Here is a 27,562-nt window from a genome sequence, read left to right on the forward strand (position 1 = left end):
ACTCTAGCGATGATACCATGTGAGAGCACAACAGAAGAGAATCACGAATAAGGAGAGAAAAGGAGAGAAGAAGAGCAAGTAGGAAGAGAAGAATGATCTGCATTGAACAAAGAAGAAGGCTGAATACGAGGATGACTGATCAGTCCCTACACGCAGCCCAAGCTGTCACTGAGGGGACTGGATCAGGCTGAACAATGATGACAGCACCTTGGATGGGGATGGAGACGGTGATGGGGATGGAGAATATGGAGCCTGCTGTCCATGACAGAGACGGAGAAGACTGCAGCCATATGATGGAGCACCTGGGCATCAGAAAGTGAATGAATAACCAGCCAGCTGGGTAATATGCTGGAAACTGGCTGACCAGCAATAAATAATGCCATAAATGCTGTCTGACCTGCATAAAATGCTGACATGACATCACAAACTTCTGGCGACTGCTGATGTGCAGCAATAAATGCTGAGGTGGCAGTTCGTAACCATTTGGGCCTGCACAAGTGCCAGACATTGACTAAAAGAAGAGATGCAGACTGTAAAATGAGCTGCCTCCTCTGTCAAAGCACATGACAGACATGTCAGAGCTCCTAATGTCCCCATTTGACTCAGACTAAGGCTCGTAGGCAAGAGATCACAGTGCATGACCAACATGATTGCTAAGAGTATCCACTCCCATCTATCTACTTTGAGCGCATGTGGTGCATGGGGCATATGCTACAGAGGTTTTGGCTTTTTACCCTTATTGTATCCATATTACATACTCTAATGGTATTGTTGTTTTAGCTTTGAACACATGTTCTATCATATGTAGTTCAAAATAATGAAGTCCGTTTTTGTTTGTACTTTTATCATATCGTACCTTATAAAGTCTTAAGGTACTATTTAGTACTAGATCTTATTAGATCTCATTTTGTATCATACGTTTTATATGTGACAACTATGGACCGCGTCTTGTCACAAGGTCTATTGAGGAATGGGTCTCTCTAAACTAACTCTCCTAGAGTGGAATCATCTCGTGAGGGGTCCCCTCTAATGACTCTCTTGAATCCTAGTGTAATGTCTCAAGGGGCCTCCTTTGGTAAGCCTAGTGTTCCAATTCCTCCATTGTGCACGTAGTTGGATTAGTCATTTTGGTCGAAGTACCATCTAGCGACTCTCTTGGATCCTAGTGTAATTTCTCAAGGGGCATCCTTTGGTAAGCGTAGTGTCCTGATTCCTCCATCGTGCAATTAGTTGGAAACTACCATCTCTTTTGGTAAGCCTAGTGTCCCAATGCCTCCATTGTGCAAGTAGTTGGATTTTGGGCAAATTACCATTTCTTTTCTCAATGAATCAGTACTTTGCTAGGAGTTTCTCATTTACTCTGTGCATGCGCACGTGCATGTGTGCATGCGTGTCTGTGTGTCCTCTGAAGAACAGTCCTATCCAGGTCAGTGAGGTGTCTATCTCTGTCCTCAACTTAGGAGGCACATTGGTGTCTTGTTCTCTTACACTCCGCTCTCCTCTTTTTCAATTTGGCAAGTTACTTTACCAAATTACAGTTTTGGTTCTGGTCTTGCCAGACTGCTAAAGCCTTACAGTTCTTTCCTTTCTTGGGTACACTTCCAGATACTCTGGACAACATGGAAAGTTTGCAACTTTGCTCGTTTTTTTGATGGCTACACTTACTTTAAAGATCTTTGCTTCAATCTCTTTTCTGACAGCCTTGATCGCATAAACCTCAGTATGATCCTTTTCAGGAATGCTCTTGACACTTGAGATTTTTTGGCTGGACTCAGAGTGTGCCCATTTTGTATTTTGATAATTAATACAATACATTTCCATGTTTTTAAGGAGGTGAACATGCAGATAAGGATGTTCTGTCATTGCAGATTGGCATGGACCAAGCTTTTGTTCTTGGGCATTAGTATTTTATTTTTTAGACGAGCAAAACTAGGATTTGGATCAGATAACAAAATGGCATATATTGGCTCTGTTAGCGCAGCAATGTTGCTTAAATTTCACAGTTCAGATTTAACATTATCTTGGAGTTTAGTCAAATCAGTGATCCAAAGTTGTTATTGCTATTCTTCCTCTTCTGTCCTATCTTGATAATTGAGTTCTATGTTTTGTTTTATTGCTATTCTTCCTCTATTGTTCCATCTTGACTATTTCATAGGATTTGATTAACTCCAAGCGTTGCCACTTCCAGACACCTCTACTTTTTTAGCTTAGGGCCTAGGCACATACTGATGATTCCTTTTTTCTGCTGAAAAATGGACAAGAGGATCTTGTTTGTATAATAATGAGAGCATTAGAGACATTGGCGTTGGCTGCAAGTTTACATATTAATTTCAAAGAAATCTAAACTGCTTCACATGCACATGAAGGATTAGCCTCAAGGGTTATGGACAGCTAAACTTCTAGATTCAAATGCTCTCTAGACTTTTGTGATATTGTTGAAAGGAAACTTAGATGTGACAACACAACACACAAAAGACAACCTTGCTGTCCATGTTACAAAGGCTGAAGTTACTCTTCAGCATCATGTAGTTCACTTTTTCAAAACATATTAGGTTAGAGTTGTATTTGAATCCTATCCCAACACTTCTTCGATACTCTAAAAGGGACGAATCAATCTGTCAGTTGAATAAGTATCCAAATCTTAGGTTATCCTATTGGCTAGAATGTTATACCAAATCAAAGGTTAGGTTGAATTTTGGGTAGATTGTGGGCCATTTGTGACTAGTGTAAGCTGTGTACATGGCTCTTGCAAGTTCAACTGAGAATGATGCAATCTATTATCATGGCATTTATACAACATTTTCTCTTTGATCACTTGGATAAAGGATGTGTGTATCTATGGCAATGGTGTTATATGAAAACTCTGAGACATATGAAATTTGTCAGACTTTTGGCTGAGACATGTGGTCTCCAAAACTTGCATCATGATTTTCAAAGATTTGCTGGAGGACAGCAACCTTGTTCCAAAATGTTCTCTCTCTAGATTATGGATCCTTGCACTAATACATTTGGTAATGAGATCATCTACCTGGAGGTTTTCAGGATCTAAGAATCCATATCTGTGTGTCCTTTTAACTACAAAATAAGGATCTAGTTGAAATAAAGCGCTTTCTAGAATCTCATATCAAATGGACAGGAAGGATTGATGCGAAAGGTGCTTCACTTACACATGGAGGGGTTTCATTCGAGCAAAGATTTTGATTATGCCTTGGTTGTGTCAAACAAAGAAAGGCTCATTTTTTGCCACGAGATACATTTCTGGATGAATAGTGTTCTCACTCCTTAGGGCACAATTGCGACTTTTTGTCAAGATAAAAGGATGTATACTTGGGGTTATCACTACAGGGATCTTTAGTATTTGAGGTTGGAATATTATTGAGCTGTTTTTGCCGATTCCTTTTTTAAAAAATGAGGATAGATTGCATGGTGAGCTTTTTATCCAATTGAATAAACTATTCTCTTTATGATATGACAGCCAAGAGAATAGTATATTGCCCTGCAGCTTGAACCTTGGATAATAGAACATACTCATTCATTTTGGCATTGTATAGTTCACTTGTTAAATGTTGTCAAACGCTGTCTAAAACTTGAGCCAACTTAAAGGAGCCTCTCTTTTTATGGAGATGCGTGCTTGGTGACTGGTCTTGTCCCTTTGAGTTCTATGCTTGCCATCATAAGGCTTGCTTCTGCTGTTGGTCTGTGGTGAATTAGAACTCTCCATGCATTTTTTGGAGCTGTCATCGTCTCCCAGGAGCTTATTCGTTGGTTTCTTCTCCTCTTGGACTCTATTTGTCTTCTTAGGATTTGGCAAGCAATCCTTTCCAATTGTATTGAAATAGTATGATACTTTCCTTTCCCTTGTTGCGTGTCTAGACATCTTGGATTATGAAGAAACTTTGCAACTTGGATACTTTTGAGGCTATTGTTTTTTATGTCCACATTACTTCAGAAGATCTCTGCACCAATGCCTTTCTGACAGTGTTGTCACACAAGGGCTGGGTAGATCTGAATTTGATCTTTCTTGTAAGTGCTTATCTTGCTGCACTAACTTGGAAAACTCAGTCACTATCTACATTGGTAATTAATGCAATACTTTCCCAGGAAAGGGAGAGAGCAAGCGAACACGTGTATGTATATGTGTGTATGCATGTTTGTATGCTTCCTTATCCCTGGTTATTTAAACAATGAATATATGATCGTGTTTCACTTGGCTATGTTGATGGGTCCATACTTTCCATGTTTTCCCAATGTTTCTGATACTTTTTTCATGGTTCTGTGCAAATTAACTGAATCAGAACATTGGTTTCACAAAGAGAAGTGTAGATATCCAATAATTTTTGGCAATCCTTTTTGAAGTTAATGGAAACATGATATGAACAAATTTATATTTGTGGCATTTGTTATATCTGAACATTGTGTGTTTCGCAGGAAGAGTCTTTCGAGAAGTTGAGCTTGAAGAGCCAATTCGATATGCACAAGGAGATCCTGTTGAAGCATGGTTGCATGAACTTTTGTGCTTGAATGCAGCCAATAACATTCCAAAGCTTGATGGCAGGTACTGAGTGGCTAAGTACTTCTCTTGAAAAGTGTAATAATGAGGAGGCCACAGGTAGTTGTTTTGCAAGTTTGCTGAGGCTTACAGTTTTTGTTGTCTGAAGATTGCCTCACCCACGCGATTGCCGTTTATATTATGTGAATCGTGACACCCTCTTCTCTTATCACAAAGCCAGTGAGACTTTTCTTCAGGTGAAGGTCTTTAGATAACCTTTGATAGATTGAAATCTCCTGTTTTCAACCATTGAATATACAACTTGTCATGGGTGTGAATAGTATTGACTGGGTTTTTTGTGTCCTTTTCATCATGAAGAGAATGATGGCTTTGTATGTTGCCTCCCACTATAAGAATACACCAAATGATTTACAGCTTATGTCAGATGCACCTGCCCATCATCTTTTTGTACTTCTTGGTGAGCAGTTAATGTTGCTTTATCATCTTTTTTTAGAAGATCACTGTTTCATTGAACTCTTATACTGGTGGTTCCTTTTTTGGTTGGGTATATATAGGGCCAGTTGACGAATCACAAAATACAATGCCAGACATTCTGTGTGTGGCTCAGGTAAGTTATTGAGGAAGCTTGTTCAAAAGAATTGTGTAGAAGAGAGTGCCACCAATTTTGACATGATTTGTTTACTAGGTTTGCTTGGAAGGGAAGATATGTAAAGAGTCTGCCTTAAGGAGTTTAAGTGAGGGAACATCTCCCTCTGGAGATCAAATTCCTTGGAAAGTTTCTGAACAGTTCCAAGATACAGAGTTTCCAAGTCTGTCTGGAGCTAGAATTGTGCGGATTGCTGTTCATCCAAGCTTGATCAGGGTAAGGTGTCCTGATTATTTAAGCATCTCAGTTGAAGCATTTAAATCAGTCAGTTAAATGTTCATGCATGCTTACTGTTTGAGAGATTTCCACATTAAATGAGCACAAGTATGCTATACTAGAGATTTCTACATTTTATGAGCACAAGTATTCTATACTAGAGAGGCAATGATTGTTGGGTACATGTAACTACAAGTCAGGAAATACATGCTACACCCATGAATACCAGATCCACCCATTATAAAGTTAATTCTGAGGTGAGTATACTTTTATTGTACAGGACAGACTATAGGAAATATCTGTAGAAAGTATGCAAAACCTCTTTTGCATCTTCCCTTGAAGCCCAAGTGTTTGGTGCAACTTGTAAGGACATATAGTACCCTGCTCCAAGGGCAGTTTACCCAGATGCAAGTGCCTAATAGGGGTGGCTTTAGGTAGAAGAGAAACCAAGGAAATGTCAAAGACTTGATTGCCCTTACTGCAAAGGTACCTAACATGGGCGGCCCTAATTCGTAGACCAACAATTGAGGCTTTGTTGGTTTTAACCACAGTTTACCCTCTTTGGCATGTCTCGAAAAGGCAGAAGAGTTTGGTGCAGCTAATAAGGCACATGTCTATCCTCCTACAAGAATTGAGCGTAATTTGCAATTTGTACAAGTCTCTTGCTATGCATGAGGCATCGGTCATGCATAGCGGCCCATCATCTGAAGGTCAATTTCTTGACAATCTTGATTAAAGAATGGGTTTTCCATCCTCCTCATGTTTAATATGCCATCCTAGTTAGATGGTAATGTGTCAAAGCTTAAGTTTGCTTTAATATGGTACTGCTGAAAGCTGCTCAGGGTGGGTTCTACTGTGTTGTTTGGGTCATTGGTGGTTGTGTCTAGGACCGTTTCATCTTGAGAATTAGAATTACAGACCGCATGCCCATGGGGTAGGTGGGTTAGATTGAGAGTAAAGATCAAACATAAAGATGAAATTCATGCAAAACTCGGAAGCACTATTAAATCACCAGGTACATCCCTTTAACATAGGTATTAATACTTAAAGCAAGTCCATATCTCAAAAACAACACACAAGAGAACAGTTCTTATTTCCATACCTGTTCGTCTATCACATGAACTGGGCTTGTTCAATGTCTTTGTTCATGTAAACTGTTATTGAACATGCTAGGAGTGTCAAACCTTGTATCTATAGTTCTCTGCAACTTATGTTCCAGACACCAGCACAAGGAAGGCCTGGTCAGAAGAAGGTTTAACTCTTCATTTCATTCTACGTATGTGATAATTTAGTATCAGTATCTTTGCCAACAGGCTAGTGAGAAATGGCCATTCATTTACCCTTCAATTCCCTTGCGATGTTTTATAGGATGGTTTCTTAGCCCCTCGTTTTTTGAAACTTCTTTGAGAAAGGAGGGGAGAGGTGTCATGAGCTGGTTTTTGTTTCCATGGCTGCTACCTTTAAGATTCTTATAGAGGATCAAGACGCTAAATAGACTGGTGTACAATAAAAATAGTATGTATTTATTGTTTGACTCTATCTGCAGGCTGGCTATGGGAATTGAAGGGTACCAGGAGATGGCCATTCACTTACCCTTCAATTCCCTTGCAACCTTTATAGTTCTGTGCTCGCCTTCCCTTGGAAAAGGAGGGGTTTCATGAGCTGGTTTTGGATGGGATGTGTGTGGGCTCTTTTGCTTCCATGGCTGCTATTTTTTAAGATTTCTACATAAGATTAGTACCTTCTTAGAAGACAGGCGCATAAGATTAATACCTTTTTAAGAAGACAGGTGCAGATAGTATTTTAATTGTGATTTACCTATATCTGCAGGCTGGCTATGGATCTGTGACAGTGGATCTTTTAGCCAGGTATTTATTTCAAGCCGATGCTTGTTCTACCTGGCTAAATGTCCTTGTAATACATGGATTTAATTAATTCATGTCTGCTTCAGGTACTATGAAGGGGAGCTAACAGATTTGGCAGAACCTGAGGATGAGCCTGGGGGTAAAAAGGAGCGCACAACGATAACTGAAGAAGCAGCAAAGGTTTGCGTGCCAAAAATTATATTTTGTTTACACTTTCTGGATAATTACTAAACTTGTACCTGGTTACAAGCACATCAAAGGTAGCTATGGCATTGAATTCAAAATTCGGAGTAAAGTCATGACTGTAGTAACCTCTCTTTAGGACCAGGTGACTTGCATCTTTGTGCATTTATTAAATGTATCAGTGAGCTGGAATTTCTTGAAGGAACTCTATAATGTATTGTAATCCCTGTACTTGCTGCAAATGGGGATAAAAGGACTGACAAGGTAAAAAGAAGCTGCAGGCCACAAGGTTTTTGGGGGGGGGGGGGCGGGGGGGTTGTTTGGAGAGGGAGGGAACGAGTTGGAGTGTTAGAAAGGGGCAGGTGCATTGCAGAGCCATTTGCAACATGATGATAACGAGGAGAGAGTCCTGATTACAGAGTGGAGATGTGGAGGCTGAAGGCAGGAATGGCAGGGTGTTGTAATCGACTTCAAATAGGTGGGGGAGAGAAAAAAGTTTCTTTTTTTTGTGTTTGGGGGGGGTGGGGGGGTAGGCAGTGTGGGTTTGAGTGCGAGGAGCTTGTGTATATGTTTTTTTAATCCAGAGAAAATGAAATTTTATTAATAGATCCCCTTGGGACAAAGTATCTTGAAGCAAGTACAAAAAATCCCTGTAAGGGACTTTCGTAACAAAAATAAGAAAAGGTACAGCAAAAAGTCTATTACAAGGCCTGAATGAATACTCAATCGAGGGGTTTTTAAGGCCAAATTATATGTGGCTGACAATGAAAGAAAGTGCCAGAATCTTAGGTCCTATGGAAAGCATTTCTCCTGCTCCTGATAGTCTCTGAACCCCCTTGTATCCTCTCCCATCTCCATGAGAAAGTATGGACAATCTCTGTCCAAATCTTGGATAGAGTCTGTGCAGTGGATATGCCTAAGTAGATTTATGCCACGGTCACATCTGGCTGTCAAAATTCACCATGCAATGATGCTAGCAATGAGCTCCCACTTTTGGCAATACTAGTGAGTATGCTGCTGATCATTCTAATTCTGCTGATTTAATCCTTCTTACCAAGTTGGTGGTGTATCCAAAGAAAGGGATATCCCTTGGTGTCTCCGCAAATAGATGTCTTCAAACCCACCCCCCAAGGTCCCATTGTGATCTCTAAAGTGGCTCCTCCTTTACACTCAATAGCCCCAACAATTTGTCATGAAGGTTGCAGGGTTGGGTCTTGATACCAAGTCTTGTTACAACAACGAGCCAAAATCCTAATCCTTTGTTGAGAGTGTCCAATAAACTCTAATTGGTCTAGATCGTCTTTCTTGAATGTGCCATCCTCTATTACTAGCTAGTGAGCAATGTCTTTGGTGGTAGCAATTGTTGTGATAAGAAGTTATCCTTTGGAGAAGAGCCCAATCCATGTTTGGGAGGTGTGTCCAATGTTAGTCCTCCACTTTTTGGGGGGGGGGGGGGGGGGGGTTGGGAGGAGGAACCACCTCCCTAATTGTCTCTAGATGCTCTAATGCCATTATAGAGCCTTTGTTTGTTAATTGGTTGGTAGCTCTAGAAAGGCAAATCACTCTGTAGTGTAGAAGCAATCTATGAAGAGACACTCCTTAAGCAGGGTTGTCATGTTCAATGATATTTATCTAGTACTTCTTGATGTTAGATCGGTACTAATCAAACTAAAAAATCTTGGTCATAGGTCCAATCCGACTCCAATGCAAAGGTATTGTACATAGAATTTAAGGCCTTTACTTATTGTTGGGACTTAAAATTTAGGGTCTTTACTTCAAATGTTTAGTGCTTGAGGGAGTAGGGGAGAGCTTGGGGCTAGGCAGCTTGGAAGTTGAGGAAGAGAACTTGAAAGCTTGAGCATGTAGAGTAGGGAACAAAATGTGTTCTGTTTTTTTTTTGGAGAGAGAGAGAGAGAGAGAGAGAGAGAGAGAGAGAGAGAGAGAGAGAGAGAGAGAGAGAGAGAGGAAAGAGAGTTATATTAACGTCTACAACAGGCCAAGTTGGCCTATGAGACCAAAATGTTGCATACAAATGTCTGGGAGATTTCAAAAGTCCCAGTGAAGCTACCGTTTATGCTATGTTGAACTAAATTGAGTAGGTACAAAATGATATCTGGACTAGATACAATCTAGAGGTACTCCCAGTGCGGTGTGGAACTGCTCCTGGGGTGTTCATCCTAGGATGTCCCGCATGGGTCAGGTCTAGCATGGAGAGACTAAAGCGGCGGGGTAGGGCCCTCCAATGGCGGCGTAGTATCCCTTGTATCTTTGACATGTGTCTTTTGCGGGGACGGGGGCCGACGGGGCGGGGCGTGGGCGCCGGGCTTTACCTCTCGTTGTGGCTATTTCTAAGGTGGTCCCCGGGGGTCGGGAGGCCGGTTGGGCTGGTGGGGGCTCGGTGGTGGGGAGGGTAGCTGGTATTTGGTAGAAGTCGTTGAGTGTGCGTTGGTTGGTGGCTCCTTGTCTTTGCAGAGGGAGAGAGGGAGAGAGCTGGTAGGCTTTCGTTTGGCACCCTACGTGCCTACGCCGTTTCACGTCGCTCGTTGCATGCTGGAGCTGGCTCGTGTGACCTCATCGGACCTGGTATACGACCTTGGCTGTGGAGATGCTCGCCTTCTCATCGCGGACTAGCGCAGGGTGTCGTCTTCCCTGTCCGCCACTTTGAATCTTGCCTTGGCCGTCCAGAGGTCTATTTTCTGTCCTGCTCGCACATTCAACACACCTGTATCATCATCGATCCGATTTGCATCTTGACATTCCTCTAGCACCCTACCTTGTATTTGATGCGGAGGATCGGTCTGTGACAGCCTGCTCTAATCCCAGAAGGTGGAATGTGCGAGGCATTTGTTCTCGCAATAATCAACATGCCATGTGGAGTTTATTGCATGAGAATCAGTGGGATGTCTTGTGTGCTGGAGTCACGGTGAAGCAGGCAAAGTCGTGGATTGTCATGGGTTTCGCTTGTTTAATGCAGAGATACATGCCATGCATTATTCTGGTGTGCTTATGATTGTACACGAGAAATATCAGCTTGTTCTTATTAAAAATGATGTACATGGTCGTTTTGTGGTGATTGAAGTTTTATTTGAAGGAGAAATCTTATGGTTACTTGGCCTCTATGCTCCAAATGACCCTTTATCTTGTCGGGATCTTTGGAATACTTTGCAGACCTTCTTGCCACTTGGCAGATGGGGTTTTTTGATGGGGCATTTCAATATGTGTGTTGATCCTTCACAGTCCACATCAGAGCATTCGGTGATGGACGCTCCGGAATGCCGTATGTGGAATGCGTTCGCTCTTGCCGTACTTAAGCAAGATCTCTGGTCATGGCTACACCCTTCTTCTACAGGGTTTACTTTTCATTCTGCGTAGTATACTACTACATGGTCGTGGTTGGACCGCATGTACATCATGCAGGATGGTGCTTTTATTCCTGAGATGCTGGAAATGAAAGTGTTGCAGCAATATGCCTTGTCGGACCATTTTCCTCTACAGCTTGAGATGATTGCACAACCCATTGCACCTTTTAAGCAATTTCTGGATAGACTCCCTTTGTGTTTCAACTCGTCTTATTTGAAGCATTCAATCTTTCAGGATTATATGCAACAATTGATTGATAGATTTTTATTGGATTTCTCCTCTGAGGGCAATGCTTCTTTTGAATGATTGCTCTCTAATGTGCAGTGGGTTGTTCGGCAGTATGGGATTCATCATGCCTCCCTTTGTCGGCGGCGTCGACAAGCAGCAGAGAAATTACTGGCTTTGGTTCGTTCTCTACTAGTGGAGACTCCAGATGATGCAATTCTGTTGCCATTGGCTATGCGTTTGGCTGATCTTATTAAAGAGTTTCAGATGAAATCTTATCAACAAGCCAAATTGCAAAATTTGGCTGAGAATTTACAAGATAGTGCTTGTCAGACTCATAAGTTCTTTCGAGCTCTCCATGCATCCCCTGCTCTAGAGAATATGACTAGGCTCGAGGATGCAGACGATCAAATGGTCATTGATCCTCAGACTATTGTGAATATGTGCAGGAATTATTTTCTAGACCTTCTTGGTTCTACTCCTTCACCTTCTGACCAAATTACTCATGCCCGCTCAGTTTTCTTTGATTTGGTCCGCAATCAGGTTCCGCATGACATGCAAACTACATTGGAGATAGATATTCGTGAGGAGGAGGTTATGGATGTTTTGTTACACTTGCCCAAGGATAAAAGTCCTGGTTGGGATAGTCTCACCAATGAATTCTTCGAGGTCTTTGCTACCCGCTTGGTGAAACCATTGACGGCTATGTTTCAGCACGTTTGGGAAACGGGGTTCATGCCTATGTTGAAACATTGGCCACCAATTTCTTTGATGGGCTCTATGTATAAAATCTTTTCCAAAGTGATGGCGAAACGGCTCCACAAGCATCTTCCTGCCATTGTGCATCCTCTTCAATATGGTTTCATTAAGGGCCGAAAAATTCTGCATAATGTCTTAAATGTGCAAATGGCTATTGACTATGCAAGGCACTCTAATCAGGAGGTGATATTGATCCAATTGGACTTGAAAAAGGCTTTGGATTATTTCGACTGGTCTTTCATTGCAAAACTTATGTCTACTATGGGCTTTGGCACTCGGATGTCTCGTTTGATCTACACCATTAGTGCTGTGGCTTCTTCGCGAGTTATGTTGAATGGCGGTGTTACCAAGCCATTTGTCCTTGCACACTCTGTGAGACAGGGTTGCCCTTTGAGTCCTCTCTTTTTTGCCATTGCGACTCATCCGGTTCTTTCGATGTTATTCCATATGGCAGCCTCTAATCAGTTGGTTGGATTGTCTCTTCCTTTTGGACAACACTTCATTAGTCAATCCTTGGCTGATGATAGCTTGATGATTTTGCGTGCGGACAAGGATAATCTTCAAAAAGCATTAGATGTTTGGACTCTCTTTGGTCATGCTTCTGGTCTCCATATCAATGCTTTGAAATCAGCCATTCTCAGTTGCACGGAGTCAGATTTGGAGTCATTGGACTGGCAAGGAATGGTTGTTCCACGTGGTTCCATTGTTAGGCATCTTGGGTACCCTTTGGGTGTTGATGTTTGGCCAAAGCAACTACTACAATGGATTTCACAGAAACTGGCAGCTAGGTTTTTGTATTGGAAGTCACAGGCGTGGCCCTTTCATATTCCCCTGAAAGTAGCTCAGACAATTTTGTTGCCAATGTTCACATATTTCTTGCCATTGCTGCCTTGGACTACTACTATATTGAACGCTCTTACTCAATACATTCGTTTCATAAGAAGGATTCCTTGCATGCAGGCATTTCATGGATTTCTTGGTCGCATGTATGTACCCCAAACGCATGTGTGGTGGGGCTATTTTGGGTGCCGAAACTCATATGCTGGCACTCCGTTGGTCTCTTTTTCACGTGCCATGTGCTTGGATCATCACCCGTGGGTCTTTATAGCTCGTTATTTTCTTGAGGATCACGGGCTTGTGCATGGTAATACCCAAATTCGGAGCTCCTGGTGGCATGTTCTTAATGCAGACTCTCGGTTTTCTAGTCCTTCATCATCCTTGCTTGCTCATCTGGTATATTCCTGGAAATTGGTTCTTTTGAAGGCTCAGTGGCATCCAACGGAGGACCGCTTAGCTAGTAACTCTTTTCAACTGGAACTGTTGGCAGCCTCGTGATTACTTTCTTGGGAAGGTAAACATGAGCTCAGACCAAAATTTAACTGCATGGCACGATTGGGCTTGACTTTAGTTGCAGATGCCACCCTCGCCAGTCGCAATGTGTTGATATCGTTTCGTACAGCTAGGAGGCTTTTCAGGATCCCTCATGGATACCGTGATTTATGGGGACAGCTTTTGATGATGCTCCAGAGCAGACAACCCTTTCCTGCCCTTGCTTCGGATCATCCCTGTCAGGACTGGGCCCTTGCAAGCTGGCTGAATTTGGAAAAGGCTTCAGCTAACAAGGTGTATCATCTTCTGATTAAAGATCATCAATGGCTGGTTACTAAAGCTAATACTGTATGGGGATTGCGTAAATCTCAGTCATGGTGGAAGGTAACTGTGATGGAGGGCTGGTTGAACAAGACACCTTTCAAGCAAGGTCTTTCTTTGGAGGGTGATGATTGGTGGTCTTCCTCTTGGTTCAGCCCTTTCCAAGCATCGAATCTCCAACGGCAATTGTTTCTTTTGCATCACTAGTGTGAAATCGGCCCGTCATCGATTTATTTCTTGCCCTCTCGCTAAGAAAATCTGGTCTCTCTTGTCAACGGTTTGGCGAGGAGTGGTTGTTTTCTCACTAAGTGCTTTTGATTGGGTTTTTGCACGGCCCAAATTCCCCAGACCGGCACAGGCGCATATGAAGATCTTGTTTCACTTTCTTAGATACTGGGGCTGTTGGCACAATTGGACCATTCAGAATGCTTTTCTTTTTGATTCAGCCTCTAATGTGCAGGGACATATTGCTAGGCTTAAAGGTCTCTTGCATTGGCAGATACATCTCATTCTGCACTTTGACTTACTCCCTCGGGAGGACTTACTTCCCTGACATGTGGCAATATCCTCTGCGTCTTTGCCATGAATTTTGTAACTCTTTTGTTGTTTAGTACTTTATAATTATAACATCCATTACGAGAGAGAGAGAGAGAGAGAGAGAGAGAGAGAGAGAGAGAGAGAGAGAGAGATTTCCCGTCCGAGCTACGGGTGCTCGTTTTTCCTTTGTTCTTTCTGGGAGTTGAAAGGCACCAAGCTGGCGCGCATCGCCTCGAGTGTCCACCATGGGCAAAGGAACAGGGAGTTTTGGCAAACAAAGGAACAAGTCCCACACACTCTGCAGGCGGTGTGGGAGATGCAGCTTCCACATCCAGAAGAGTCGTTGTGCAGCTTCTGCTTACCCTGCCAAGCGATAGCGGCACTACAACTGGAGTGTGAGAGCTATCAGACGAAAGACAACAGGTACTGGCAGAATGCGACATCTACGACATCTGCCTAGGTGCTTCAAGAACTGTTTCCGAGAAGGTACTGTGGCCCCTTCAAAGCAGCCGAAGGCTGCTGCAATGGCATGAAGTACTAGTTGACATGCGGGAGTTAGAAACACAGTTTTGTTTGGCGTCAGCGTATAGAATCTCCTTTTTTTTAACATCATGTGAGATTTTGATTTGGCTTAACATAGGGTAATGTGATCTCAACTTAAGTATTGACCTGTGTCCTAGTTTGGAAGGAAGTGGCTGGCGCTTAGTTTGGTACAAGTTAATTTTCTTCTGCGCTGAGTGATCTATTTAGTTGAGATGTGCGGAGCTATTCTTTAGTGACATATTGGAGGGTTCTGATCACACGTTTAATGCTGTTGGGTTCATAGTTCAATGTTTTTAGGCTTGCTTTCAGTATCAGCAAGTCTAAGAGAATATGGCAGTGACCTAATTTTTACTTATAACTCTCCTTTAGCTACTGCAATCAATCTCAATTCAGAATGAAGCCAAAATTTATATGTAATTGAATCAGAGCTGAGTTAGGTAAGGTCTTTTGTTACTCTGTGAGAGAGAGAGAGAGAGAGAGAGAGAGAGAGAGAGAGAGAGAGATTCTATGGTGTTTTTTGCACTATGTGTGATGAGACATTGCTTCACCTCTTTGTCTCCTACCTTGTTGCGCGACAGATCTGGAATTTCATTTTCCGAGTGTCGGCCTCGGTGACTCAGCACCGTCTATCAGTTCGTTCTTGGATTATGGGAAATATGTCCTCTATGCCCTCTTTGAGTTCAGATTGTTCTTGCCTATTTCATTTCCTTAGATAGACAGCCCTGTGGCATACATGGCATACTTGCAATGCCTTTGCTTTTAATTCAGCATCAGGCATCCATGGGCATGTGGCCTGTGTGCGTGAAATAGCGTTATGGCAAATCTCCTCTATGATGTCAGCAGACCTAGTTCTTCCAGATATTGCTGCTCCTTGGCTGGCGATTGTTTGCTCTACTCTAGCAGTTCCTTCGGTGTGATCTAATAGTAGTGTTCATGTACTAGGTTGTTTTGGTTGTTCTAAGAGCTTGTAGGCCTCATGTAAATATTAGTTACACAAATAGTGAGAGAGACAGAGTATGCTGACTTGATGGTCTGATATAATAGAAAGTAAGAGATATAGAGAGAATGTTGACTTGATTGTTTGATGTAAATATTCACTATCTAATTCAATTATCTTCATGAAAAAAAGAGAGATTCTATTCGTGTGGATGTAGCTTCTTGTACCTTGCTTGATTGGATGTCATCTCATATTCATGACCGGTTCATGTATTGGAAATCTCAAGGCTGGCCTCTTCATGTGAGACATAAAGTTGCTCAATGCATCATGACCAATATGATTTCCTTTTTTTTGCCATTGCTTCCTTGGATTAAGAAGTCTCTTTGAGAACTGGTTTAGTCTATCCGATTCATGTTGTGGAAAAAGAAAGGGAATTGTTTGGGCTAGGTGTGGATTTCATGGCAGTATGCGACTACTTCTAAAAGGATCGAGGGAGCAGCTTTATTGGATGGTAATTTGCATATGGTTGCTTTGAGACTAGCTCTTTTGTAGGCACTATGTGTAGAGAGTCATCCGTGGTCAAATATTGCAAAATTTATCATAGAAAGGATTGGCATCTCTCATGGTAGCACGGCTATTCACGCTTCTTGGTGGCATGTGCTTAATTTCACGAGGCCTATTAAGGTCTCCTAGTCTTTTCTCCTTTCTCATTTGATTGCATCTTGGCAAGAGATGTTATGTTTTGTAGTTCTGCGCCCCTTGATTTTTGTAAGGAGGAGAATTCGTTGCAAGGAGAAGTACTAGCTACCTCTAGGTTGTTGGATTGGCCTGATAAAGATTTGCAGCAAGACATGTTTAATCAGATGGCTTGTTTGGGATTGTACACAGTCCTTGATGGTGTCATTCGTGGGTAGCCTTGTTTTTATTCTTTCCGGCGTGTTCGTTAGCACTTTCCGGTGCTTCGAGGATATCATGACATTTGGTTGTTCATACATGACAAGCTTTTGAGGTTCTCTCCTTTGCTTGCATTACAGCCACATCGTCTCCCTGGCGAGATTGGATGTTTGTGCTTCCTCATGATTTCAAGAAAAGGTCAGCTAATGAGATATATCATTAGATGGTGGAGACCAAGAGATGGTCACTGGAAAGGCTAATAAATTATGGCATATTCGGGATAGCAAAAAGAAGTGGTAGGAAAGATTCATCTAACTTTGGAAGTCTAAGGTTCCTTACCAAGGTAAAGTGTTCATGTGGAGGTTGCTTATTAGGGGTCTTCCAATGAGGGATGTCTTGCGTGCTCGCAAGATCTTTGCGGGTCGTTGTATATTTTGCACCACATGTGATGAGACATTGTATCATCTCTTTGTCTCTTTCCTTGTTGCTTAACAGATTTGGAGTTTTGTTTCCCGTGTGTGGTCGTTGGCGACTAAGCACCGAATATCAGCTTGTTCGTGGTTTATGGGAAAGATGAGCCCTGTGTCTACTTTGCATTCAGATTATTCTTGCCTCTTCCATTTCCTTAGATGGACAGCCCTGTGGCATATTTGGCGTACTCGGAATTCCTTTATTTTTGATTTAGCATCGGTCATCCATGGTCATGTGGCCCGTGTTCGTGGTTTAGTGTTATGGCAGATCTCCTCTATGGTGTTAGTTGATCTGGTTCTTCCTGACATTGCTGCTCCTTGGTTGGATATTGTTCGTTCCACACTAACCATCCTTTTTGTGTGATATTTGTGTTCTTGGTAGACTTTCATTTGTGTCTGTTTTTTCTTTGCGGACCTGATGGCCTGATGTAAATATCTACTTCTTAATTCAATTATCTTCACACACACACACACAGAGAGAGAGAGAGAGAGAGAGAGAGAGAGAGAGAGAGAGAGAGAGAGGTCAGAGAGGGAGTCCTCATCCAGGTGCCACAACAGTCCAGAAGCCACCGACAAATGGTGCCCAAATGTGTAGTTCAATGGCCCCCATAGTCACAAGTGGTGCAAAATGGGATAGAGATGGGAGGGATTGCTGTCACTTTGTGTCTGTATAGTCACCTGAAATGGGATGTGGGACGGAAAGAAGCTACCATCCTCGCAATTCTAAGTTCAAAATGACCATCACTTGTGAGTACGAGGGCCACTTTTTTCTCTGCAGGTACCAATTGTCATTGGATACCATGTGACTAGATTAGAGGAGATTGGACTAATTGAGCAAGACAAGATGGATTGGACTGTAGGTCCTGTTTATTGGACATGGACAACCGTGCCTGGAAGCTAAGTGGATCCTCTTTGCATTGGTGTGGCCCGGCTAGAGCATTTGGTGAAGTCATGTAGACATTGATCTCCAAGCTTGGATACGGATCTCTTTAACTGCTGCTAGAGCGTTTGGTGAAGTCGTGCTGAAAATTCCAATGAATATTGGGCTGCCAAGGTCCTCCATCAGGTGGAACAGTAGACTTCAATCTCCACAATAATAGCTATTTGCAAGACTCCTTGCTTGGAAGAAGGCCCCTCACAATCAACTTCACCACAATGCTCTACTTTAAATTGTTTGGGACTTCAATCTCCACAATAATAGCTATTTGCAAGATTCCTTGCTTGGAAGAAGGCACCTCACAATCAACTTCACCACAATGCTCTACTTTAAATTGTTTGGTATGTGATCCCCAAACCACCTCTAGATTTAGGCTGAAAGATAACATCCCAAGCTGCTTTAGCCCTCGCTAGTAGGCTTCCGTCTCCAGCTGACCAAATGAAATTCCTAATGAGGTGCATGATGTGGCTAGTTAGACCTACAGAAGTCCCAGCAGGAGGTAATATACCACACGGTGGGAAAATAAAAACATGGTTAGTTACCACTACCCTCCAGTCTAAAACATGGTTAGCGACCACTTCCCTCCATGTTAAAGGAAGCCTCGTCGTACTCCAATATAGGAGCTTCTGCCTGATGCTCAAGAGTAAGGGTGCTAGTTGCTGATCTGAGGTCATACAATACACACATGGCAACCAAGGCATCTAACTGAGTTGCTGCAGGGACCCAAATGAAACTCTCATCAGGTCTCTAGTCTGGCTGCTGTGTGATAAACTCAAAACTCCTTGGGGCCTTGGATCTGCTAGGGCTGCAGTGGGGTGAGGGCAGCATCAATGTAAGCGCTGGTGTACTGGTCATTGATTCTTATTACAGCTCCTGAGTATAGGAACAACCTGTGCATTTGGGTAGTAGTTCACTATGTAAAGGGTCTGCATTATGGACTTCAAATAGTTGAGAGCAGAGTGTTGCTGTTTTTTTTTTTTTTTGGTCTTCTTCTTTGTCTTGTTCAAAGATTAGGTACAAATTATTAGGCTTTTCCAGTGCATTAGAAATATAGGTATGGTTGACAAAGGGCATAGAATTACATAGGTTCCGACTTCCTGTATTAGGAATTTTCCTGTTGGTGAAATTTGCTCTCTTTGTATTGTGGGAAATGCATATCATGTGCAATGTGATGGGTCTGCTATGTTTTTGATGATTGATGTAATGGCCAGCATGGATTTTGAGTTTTCCTTAAGAAGTGAGTTTATCTTTATCAAAACACAAAAAATACTGGTCTTCCCCAAGCTGTGCATGCTGCTGGCAGTTTTCAAAGATATTGTCAATATCCAAGCAGAAGTTGATTTATCTTGATGTCTTTCTAGTACAATAGCAAGTGCTTGGTCTTACTACTCTTGGGACACTGGGGGTGGTCATATCCCTTTTGGAGAGTGGAGCTTATTCTGTGGTTTATAAAACAGTTCTTCTTTGGGATTTTACTTTTTAATGGATCTTAGGTTAAAGATTGTCATCTGATGAATCAGAAAGCCTCGAGTTGTAGGCTGAGTCCATAAAGTCTATGAGGGTGGTTGCCCTTGCAAAAAGAAATGTGAACTTGTCTCCTAAAAGCTAAAGCTTTGATATTATCTGCTTTACCCTTCAAATATAGTAGGTTATTTGTCTGGATTTGAGTGCAGCTTCTTCTGTAGAATGCTGTCCTTGTTCTCAAATTCTTTTAAATAAAACAATGATGACAGGAGGAGATGACTTGGGGGTGCATAAGGAACTTTAGGAGAAGAAATCCTCTCTTGACAACCTGGGGGTTCTCTGCACTATACGGGTGTGACTCAAAGGCAGCATGAACAGGAAATGGGTGCTTGAAGATGGAGAGTCCTTTCCTGGTTGTATAAACTAGGCTGCTGCTGATTTAGCTGCTTAGCTACTCCCATTGACTTGGTAATAGCTTTGTGAAACTGCTGGTATGTTGATTGTTTACTTATAGATGACTTGTTTGACATTCTGATAAAGATGAAGTGCTCCTGCAAATTTTGCAGTGTCCCCAGAGACGGGGATATTTGATGCAAGCTGCAAGCTGCAAGCTTGGATTTGTACACATGAAACAAGTTAACATTCTTGGACCTTTAATACTAGCAGCCAGCCTATTATTTTACTCTCCCAAGTCTTTTGCTGCTTGTGAACCTGACCTTTTTCCAAGTCCTTTAACAATGAGGCAGAATTATTCAGACCCTTTCACATCAAACCGTAGTGGAATAGGGTGATTGGGAGTAATCATAAATTGCTTGGAGCAACTAGAGATGAGCTGGCTTTCATAGACTGGGAGGGGCTATTCTTTTAGGCCTTTTAAACTTAGCATTTGGAAGGGGATCCTTGGTAGTCACCATCTTGGACTTAGGGTCCATGGGGCATGAAATGGACTTACAATCAGCCATACCAATCTCTAAAAGCAGCTGGGAGATATACATGTGTTGGGAAATTAAAATGCTTTGTATTAGCTGATAAATCTTAAGACCAAGGAAGAAGTGTAGGATCCCAAGGTCCGTCGTGTCAAACTCTTGGCGCAAAATCTCTCTGTGTTTAATCCACCTGTTGTGAATCACTCCTTGTAATAATCAAGTCATCCACATATAAGATGATCAAGTTATACCTATCACCCTTAACCTTATAGTAAAGGTTGGGTTCATGATCAAAATGATGAAAGTCACTCTGAAGAAATAATCGATCTTTCCGTTGGTACAAAGCCCTAGGAGCTTGCTTCAAGCTATAGAGTGTCTTTTGCAACATGTGGACATGATTCTCCTTTCCGTGTGCACAAAAACCAAGAAGCCGATCAATATAAATCTCCTCCTTGAGGATGTTATTCAAGAAGGAAAACTTTATGTCCATTTGATAAACTGGCCAAAACAACCCAAATAGTAGACATATAGGCTATAAATATAAATGTCTCCAAATAATCTAAGCCTGCTCTCTTTGCAAATCCCTTGGCAACAAGCCTAGCCTTGTGCTTGTCCAAGGTACCATCAACTAGATATTGGTCTTATAGACCCACTTCACCCCTGTTACCTTTTGCTTTTGTGGATATCTAATTATGCTCGATGGAATCGAGCTCCCCTTGCATAGCACGGTGCTATACATCTTGTGCAAGAGCCTGATTGATAGTAGTAGGCTTATGATCTTGTAAAATATGAGACATAAGGGCATAGTTTAAACATAGTGAACTACCTTGTTGGGCTTGTATCTTGGTTGATCTACATCAGCCTATTAGTGTTGTGAGAAAATGAGAAACACTTGCATCTTACATAAGCTGTGTGTACCACCAAGGAATAACTATGGGCTCATTCTACTATGATGGAGACCAAGAGGCCTTCGGTACTTGTAAGGGATGACTGTTCACTGTGTAAAGATACATTCCCCTCATCAAAAGAAGAGGGCTTCTTGTCGGACAGCTCAACACTCCATGAAGACACTTGAGGGGATGGAGAAAGAGTAGGAATACTCGATGGAGGAGGAATAGAAGAAGTTGTCAAAAGTGGAAGGAGAGTTGAAGGGGGAGGAGGGGGAGTAGTTGAAGATGAAGGAGGGGTGCCACTTGGTAAGTTGGAAGGAAGGGGAGCGGTTGATGGCTTGTTTTTTTTGTTTGGGTTTTGGGTTTTGGGGGAGGGGGGATATCAGTCAACGATAAAGAATCACCTGCGCAGTAGAAGCATGATCAATCACATCATCTGAGGCCATAGCATTATCAAATACCACATCCTTGCTCACCTCAATCTTTCGTTTCATCAGGTCATAGAGCTTGTAGCCCTTCATGGTCATGCTATAATCGATGAAGGTAATGTTATTTGACTTCGGATTGAGCTTGCCTTGTTTCTTCTTGTCCACTCGGATATAGGCATCACGATTCATACCCAAAGATGCGAAAACGACACTTGTGAGGCTTCTTCCCAAAGAAAGCTTCATATAGAGTCATGCCTTGTAAAGCCAAAGTCAGAGGCATGTTGGGGGTATGTATCATTGTAGTGGCTGCCTGACCCCAAAGAGAATGAGGAAGTCCACAATGCTCCAATATTGAATGGGTCATCTCAAGTATGGACCTACCGGCATGCTCCACTGCACCATCCTTTGATGGTGTGTTTGGATGAGAATACTCTGTCTAAATCCCTTGCTCTTTGCAAAACCTGTCAAACCTTTGGAGCAAACCCTCTGCCATGATTTGCTCTTACTCCATAAATTTTGAAAGAAGTTTGTGTTTCCTTAAACACTTTACAATCACAAAAGTTGGAGTATATGCGGATGCCTCACTCTTGTACTCTAGAAAACAAGGCCACACGTACTTGTGAAAGTCATATCCAAAGAATAGAACTTGTAGTCGAGTCCTCATTGGTCACAACATTCTAGGTGAGGACCACACACATATCTCGCTATGTCAAACCATGGATAGAAGGAAGGTTAACACCTAAATGTAGTGCATAAAGAACTTTGGCTGATGAAGCTTGTTATCTTGCAAAAGGGAAATAATCCCCACTCCACGAATTGGTATGGAAGAGTTGTCACCAATGGTGACGGAATCCCCTCTGGAATGGAGATCCTAAAGCCAATCTTGTGGGTAGGTCAGATGTGAAGAGGCCCTACCATCAATGAGCCATGGCTTTTAGGAATGCAAGCTTATCCCTCGTATCCTCCATTTTGTTGATTTGATCCTTCATAGAAGGATAAGAATCAACTGAGAGCATGTGAAGCATCTTCTCCAAGGTTATAAGGTGGGCAAACACTTTTGATGGTAGAGGGAAGAAAGCTTTGTTGACACATTTGCACCGTGCGCAACTTGTGTACGTGAACAAGCACAGAATCATGGAGGCTCATAAAGAGAGAGGACCAGGCTCAAGAGTTGAGCTGATCCCAAAGGGCTGCATGATCCATAGTTGAACCAACTGCAGGATCCTCCACAGGATGAGAAATGGGGTGAGTAACAAATGCCCAAAGATCCCTAGCCCGAAGAAAGTTTTGTTCACACTCTGGCTGATGTCAGCAACCTGCATACATGAACAAGCACAGAATCTTGTAGGCTCATAAAGAGAGAGGATGAGGCTCAAGAGTTAAGCCGATCACAAAGGGCTGCATGATCCATGGTCGAACCAACTTCGGGATCCTCCATGGGACGAGGAATGGGGGTAGTAACAAAAGCCCAAAGATTGAATGTATCAAGGATACACTCCACTTTGCAAGATCAAAGGGAGTAATTAGATCCATCCAACCAATCTTCTTTTGGTAGGGAAGGGAGAACGGGCACCTGAACAGAATGTGCCATATATGCATTTGTTGTCTATAGCTTTGTTATGATTGAGCCACAAGCATGAGGTTCCAATTAGTGTAATGATTGAGCCACGAGCATGAGGTTCCAATTAGTGCAATATAGGGATCAGTCTTTGCTCAAGTGGAAGGTCAAATATGTTTTTGCAAACCAGTAAATAATTGGGTCTAGCTCAAATAAGCCCATGCTTACAATTCATGGATGACTGCAAGCATTATTGTTGCAACTATTCATGCAAATATAATATTCTGGGTTGATGCAGCATTCAGGTTTTCACATTACCATTTAGAGAATCCAAGTTTTCTGTAAGCATATAAACTCAGTAGTAGATATAAAAGTAAACTGTCCAGCACAATTGGAACTTTGTAAGGAGGCTGAAGTGCTAAATATATTCTGCATCTGTGTTTTTGTCTAGACCCCAGATTGCTCTTTTTACAGCCACATTCTCCCTAGATCAGCCAGGGAGATACATATTTCTGTATCTGTTTTCCTTTCATCCTTCAGGGCCCTTTGCTTTGTATTTTAGCCAGGTGTTTTTCATTGCCGATGTGTTTTCAAAAATAATTTTCATGTCACTACAATGATCTGAAGTGTGTGTCATAGGGTTTCAAAGCAGTCTAAGCATGCTATTTGATTTGTTTTTCTATATGGACAGTGAAACTAGGACTTGATGGGTCCAAATGCTTTGTATTTGAGCTGAAAGAATTTGTTCCTGTAAAAGGTGAGGATAAAGGCATCTTCAAACACTGATTTCACCTCACTGTTGCAAATGTATGCATTCAGGTATCCCTCTTGGAGGAGGTCATAAAACCCCGTACAGATCTTCCTCCTCTACTTGTTGGGCTTAATGAGCGAAAACCTGAAAAGTTACACTATCTTGGTGTATCATTTGGGCTTACTCAACCTCTCTTCAACTTTTGGCAGAAACACAATTTTCTACCTCTATATGTTGGACAAATACCTGTATGTGTGTTTATTTACTGGCCAGATAATTATTGTACTACTAGATGCAATGCCTTTACAGGTAATTGTTGCATAAATACAGAGTGCAATAACTGGAGAACACACGTGTGTCGTTTTGCGTGCTCTTGAGAGTGATGAAGTGGAGTCCAAATCCTTTGGGCTCGGCAAATGGGTGCAACCATTTAACAAAGGTAATACTGGACTACTGTGGGTGTGTGACTACGACAGGTCTACCAGGTGTAGGAAAGGATGACTTTCTTCTGTAACTACAGATGTTAACTAGCTTCAAAGTTCATTCAATGACCCTGTGATCTGCTGGTGGCATGGTTTAATGTCTGATGTCTGTATATGAAACTTGAGCAGAGTTATGATCTATCCATGAAATTGGTGGAACCAGGCTTATGAGTTTATTATCTGTGTTTGCATCAGATTTCAGGCGGCGTTTCATTGCTCTACTTGGGTCATGTTTTAGATCGTTCTCTCCTGCCCTTGCTTTGAGGTACAACTACCCAACTTTTTATTTGAGTTTCTGATTTAATGTTATGTTTTCAACTTCATCAGTAATCCTCATCCTTACCTGTACTTTTTGTTGTTCATTATTGTTGGTAGTGTCATAAATCCAAAGATAAATTTCTCTGAACAAGAGGCCTATGAGGGAGCATCCATTGAAGGTATTTTTGAAGGGGAATCACCACTTTTGACCCCGTATGATATGAAGAGGCTGGAGTCATACGCAAACAACTTGGTGGATTATCATCTTGTAAGTTAGCACAGCAATAGTTGTGTCATTTACTCAGAGAATGTTGACATGAAAGCAAATGTGTCCTTAATTTGACGACTAAGGGTACAGTATCATGGTAATAGAAATGGTAATAGCAGAAAGGTGTAAAATAGTCAGAAGATGTATGTGGATCAGATGATTTTCACCTTTCCTGCCTCTATCTTGACTGGCAACAGAGATTCTAAGGGCGTCAAGCATAATGCCTGACATAGCAAGATTTATCTTTCAGAACAAAACAGATGTTTCTAGTGCAGAAAATGGTAGACGGAGTTTTTGAACCCAGCTTGTGAACTGCAATCTGTTGCAGGATGAAGAGACTGATCTTTAGATGCTGGATATTTTTATTTACTCCAATCAGTAGTAATGCTGTTTCACAAATTGCAAATTGCAGATCTTGGACCTTGTACCATCCATTGCATGGCTCTATTTTCTGGAAAGGCTACCATCATCTCTTTCCTATGGTCAGGCTGCAATTCTCATGTGTTTGGGGCTTCAGCATCAGAGTATTAGTGATGTAGAGGTAGGCTTCATGTTTTTTCTTTGATTAGGAACCAAGTATGATTAGTTATGCAGGACGTGATGAACGAGCATTCTGTACAGTGATGACGTTTGATTGTTCTGTATTTGGGGAAGATCTATGATCTGTCTTTATTTCTGGATGTTTTGGCGTGTTTGTGATGTCTTGAATTTCTCCGCCAGGAAAAGATTTTGATGTTTTGCACCAGGTTTTGTTCCTTTGAGAAATTCTAAGTTGGTGTGCTTATCAATAACACGCACAATAAAACATTGAATACACGATTTATAAATCAAAGCCTAGAAGCATGCAATATTTGGGGTTTCAATCGTTGCAGTGGCATGCTTCCTCAGCAGCATGGGCAGTCCATATAATTAATTGTGAATAGAAACTTCTGATCATCTGTTCAAGCTTATTTTTGTTCATGCCTAGGCACAGTTAAAGCTCCCACGTAACCAAGTTTTGGCATTGTTCAACAAGTCTATCCGTAAACTGCACGGCCAGTTGCATAAAGCTTCTGCAAAGAAGATCGATGCTGCTTTGCCACGTTTAAGAGAGGTAATAATGGCTGTAGGGCCATACATTCACATGTTGCTCATTTATTTTGCTTCATACGCATATAAGCATTTGTTTGTGTATAAAATGCAGTTCAAGGAAGTCGTTTTAAGCAGTTGACTGTTGGTTAATGAGCAGGTGACATTGAACCCTCATTTAATGAGCGTGGAAGAGGATCTGGATCAGGCTGCTAAAGAAGTGAAGGTCTGTCTTTGTGTAGGGCAAATATTACTTCACTGCTTTGTAGCTGGAGACTGTTCTAAGGAGTTTGAGGGACTGTTTGATGGTCTGTGCTAATTGTTTACAGGCTGACATGAAAAAGAAGCTAGATGAAATGATGAAACCGGAGGATCTTCAACAATATGCTATTACTGCCGATTTTGATGAAGCATTATCAAAAATCGGCAAAATACCTAGAAGTGGCCTTCTGAGTGTTAAAAGTGCCGGTAATAATCATACGACAAACAAGGATACTGGGGAAGACAAGAGTCTGAAAAGGAAGAAGAAGGATCGTCCAAAATCGCACTCAAAAAGGTCCAAGCATTGAAATTTTGGTTGCTGTAAGAAAGCAGAGAATGTGGGTGGTGAAGCCACATAGGAAGTCCCCTGCATAAGTATTTTGATGTCTCAAGAGCTTGAGCTAACCTCGTGAGGATCCACACAGCTCCATATACTACCGTGTTCAGAGTGACGGCCTGATGTTGTTAGATCTCACCACGCAGGGGCACACACCATTCCATGACGGGGTTATTTAGGGGCCTTATCTGGTGATACCCCCCACTTGGAAGAATGAACCATACAGTAGCGGTTGGTGCAGCATATGCATATGTTTTCGCCATGGCTGAAGGTTGTTGGTTCGTTAGTGAATTATCCGAGTTTGAAACAAAGCAGGAGAGACCTGCTGATGACTTTGTATTCGCTGAGAGGACGAACATCTACACAACATTCAATATCAGAGTGCTGGCTGCGAAGCTAGTAGAGGAATATCATTCAAGAGGCACATCACCTCGACACAGTTTTGTACCCTAGTAGAGGATTATCATTCAAAGAGGCACATCACCTCGAGACACCATTGTACGCTAATAGGGAAGGTAAATGTTTTGCCTTTGTTTCTCTTAAATAGGGTTGGGTGCTGTTTTGTGATTACCTCAACACACCCAAGTAATGAAAGGATTGCCACATAAAAGCAAATTATTAGATTTCTCTATTTTGGAGAGCTTATTGGAACTCCATTATGCATGAAGTTAATGTACATGTTACTACTTAACTAAAAGTAAGAAAGATTGGGAAACATATTTGCAAGAACAAGTGGCAGAACGGATTAAATGTACAAATAAAACTAGCAGTTTTATCAGACTCTGCTTTTGCTCTGGAGTCTGTGAATGTTCTGACATATACAAACTCAAATGTATATAATATGATGATTGTGGGGTGTAATGCGTTATAGCTCAGATATGGGCGTTAAGTAGAGTCATTTATGATGTGATTACTAGAACTAGGGTGCTATGTACAAGGCTTGACTGATTTGATATGGTAGTTTCAAAGTGTGTTTAGAACATTTTGGCTCACCAATCTTGTCAGCATTGCTCGAAGGGCATGCTGTAATGGGCGATGTGCACTTTTGGATTCAGTTATCAAATTACTCCAAGGTAATTGGAGTTCACTATAACGAGTGTTAGCTATACTTTGTTGCTTTCACAATCTTTGGGCATTTG

General features: G+C 41.9%; 1 protein-coding gene across 2 annotated transcripts in view; it reads left to right on the forward strand.

Moving 5' to 3' along the window:
• Positions 1-27,299, forward strand: part of LOC148031298 (RNA cytidine acetyltransferase 1-like) — a 136,392-nt gene extending 109,093 nt beyond the window's left edge. Inside the window, exons 12-26 of one of the 2 annotated variants that reach the window (XM_087684820.1) lie at positions 4,429-4,555; positions 4,659-4,746; positions 4,868-4,967; positions 5,065-5,117; positions 5,196-5,372; positions 7,203-7,240; positions 7,324-7,417; positions 23,818-23,997; positions 24,080-24,188; positions 24,427-24,496; positions 24,607-24,757; positions 25,170-25,298; positions 25,731-25,850; positions 25,986-26,051; positions 26,155-27,299. In XM_087684820.1, coding sequence (XP_087540946.1) covers positions 4,429-4,555; positions 4,659-4,746; positions 4,868-4,967; positions 5,065-5,117; positions 5,196-5,372; positions 7,203-7,240; positions 7,324-7,417; positions 23,818-23,997; positions 24,080-24,188; positions 24,427-24,496; positions 24,607-24,757; positions 25,170-25,298; positions 25,731-25,850; positions 25,986-26,051; positions 26,155-26,394 — 1,742 coding nt within the window. In that variant the 3' untranslated portion in view covers positions 26,395-27,299. Of the gene's footprint in view, positions 1-4,428; positions 4,556-4,658; positions 4,747-4,867; positions 4,968-5,064; positions 5,118-5,195; positions 5,373-7,202; positions 7,241-7,323; positions 7,418-23,817; positions 23,998-24,079; positions 24,189-24,426; positions 24,497-24,606; positions 24,758-25,169; positions 25,299-25,724; positions 25,851-25,985; positions 26,052-26,154 lie in introns of both variants that reach the window. The other variant, XM_087684819.1, reaches the window with a different exon arrangement.
• The last annotated feature ends 263 nt before the right edge of the window (positions 27,300-27,562 follow it).

This window comes from Lygodium microphyllum, chromosome 9 (assembly GCF_053477565.2).
Source record: "Lygodium microphyllum isolate KBCC chromosome 9, Lygodium_microphyllum_v1.1.10, whole genome shotgun sequence".
Lineage (NCBI taxonomy): Eukaryota > Viridiplantae > Streptophyta > Polypodiopsida > Schizaeales > Lygodiaceae > Lygodium > Lygodium microphyllum.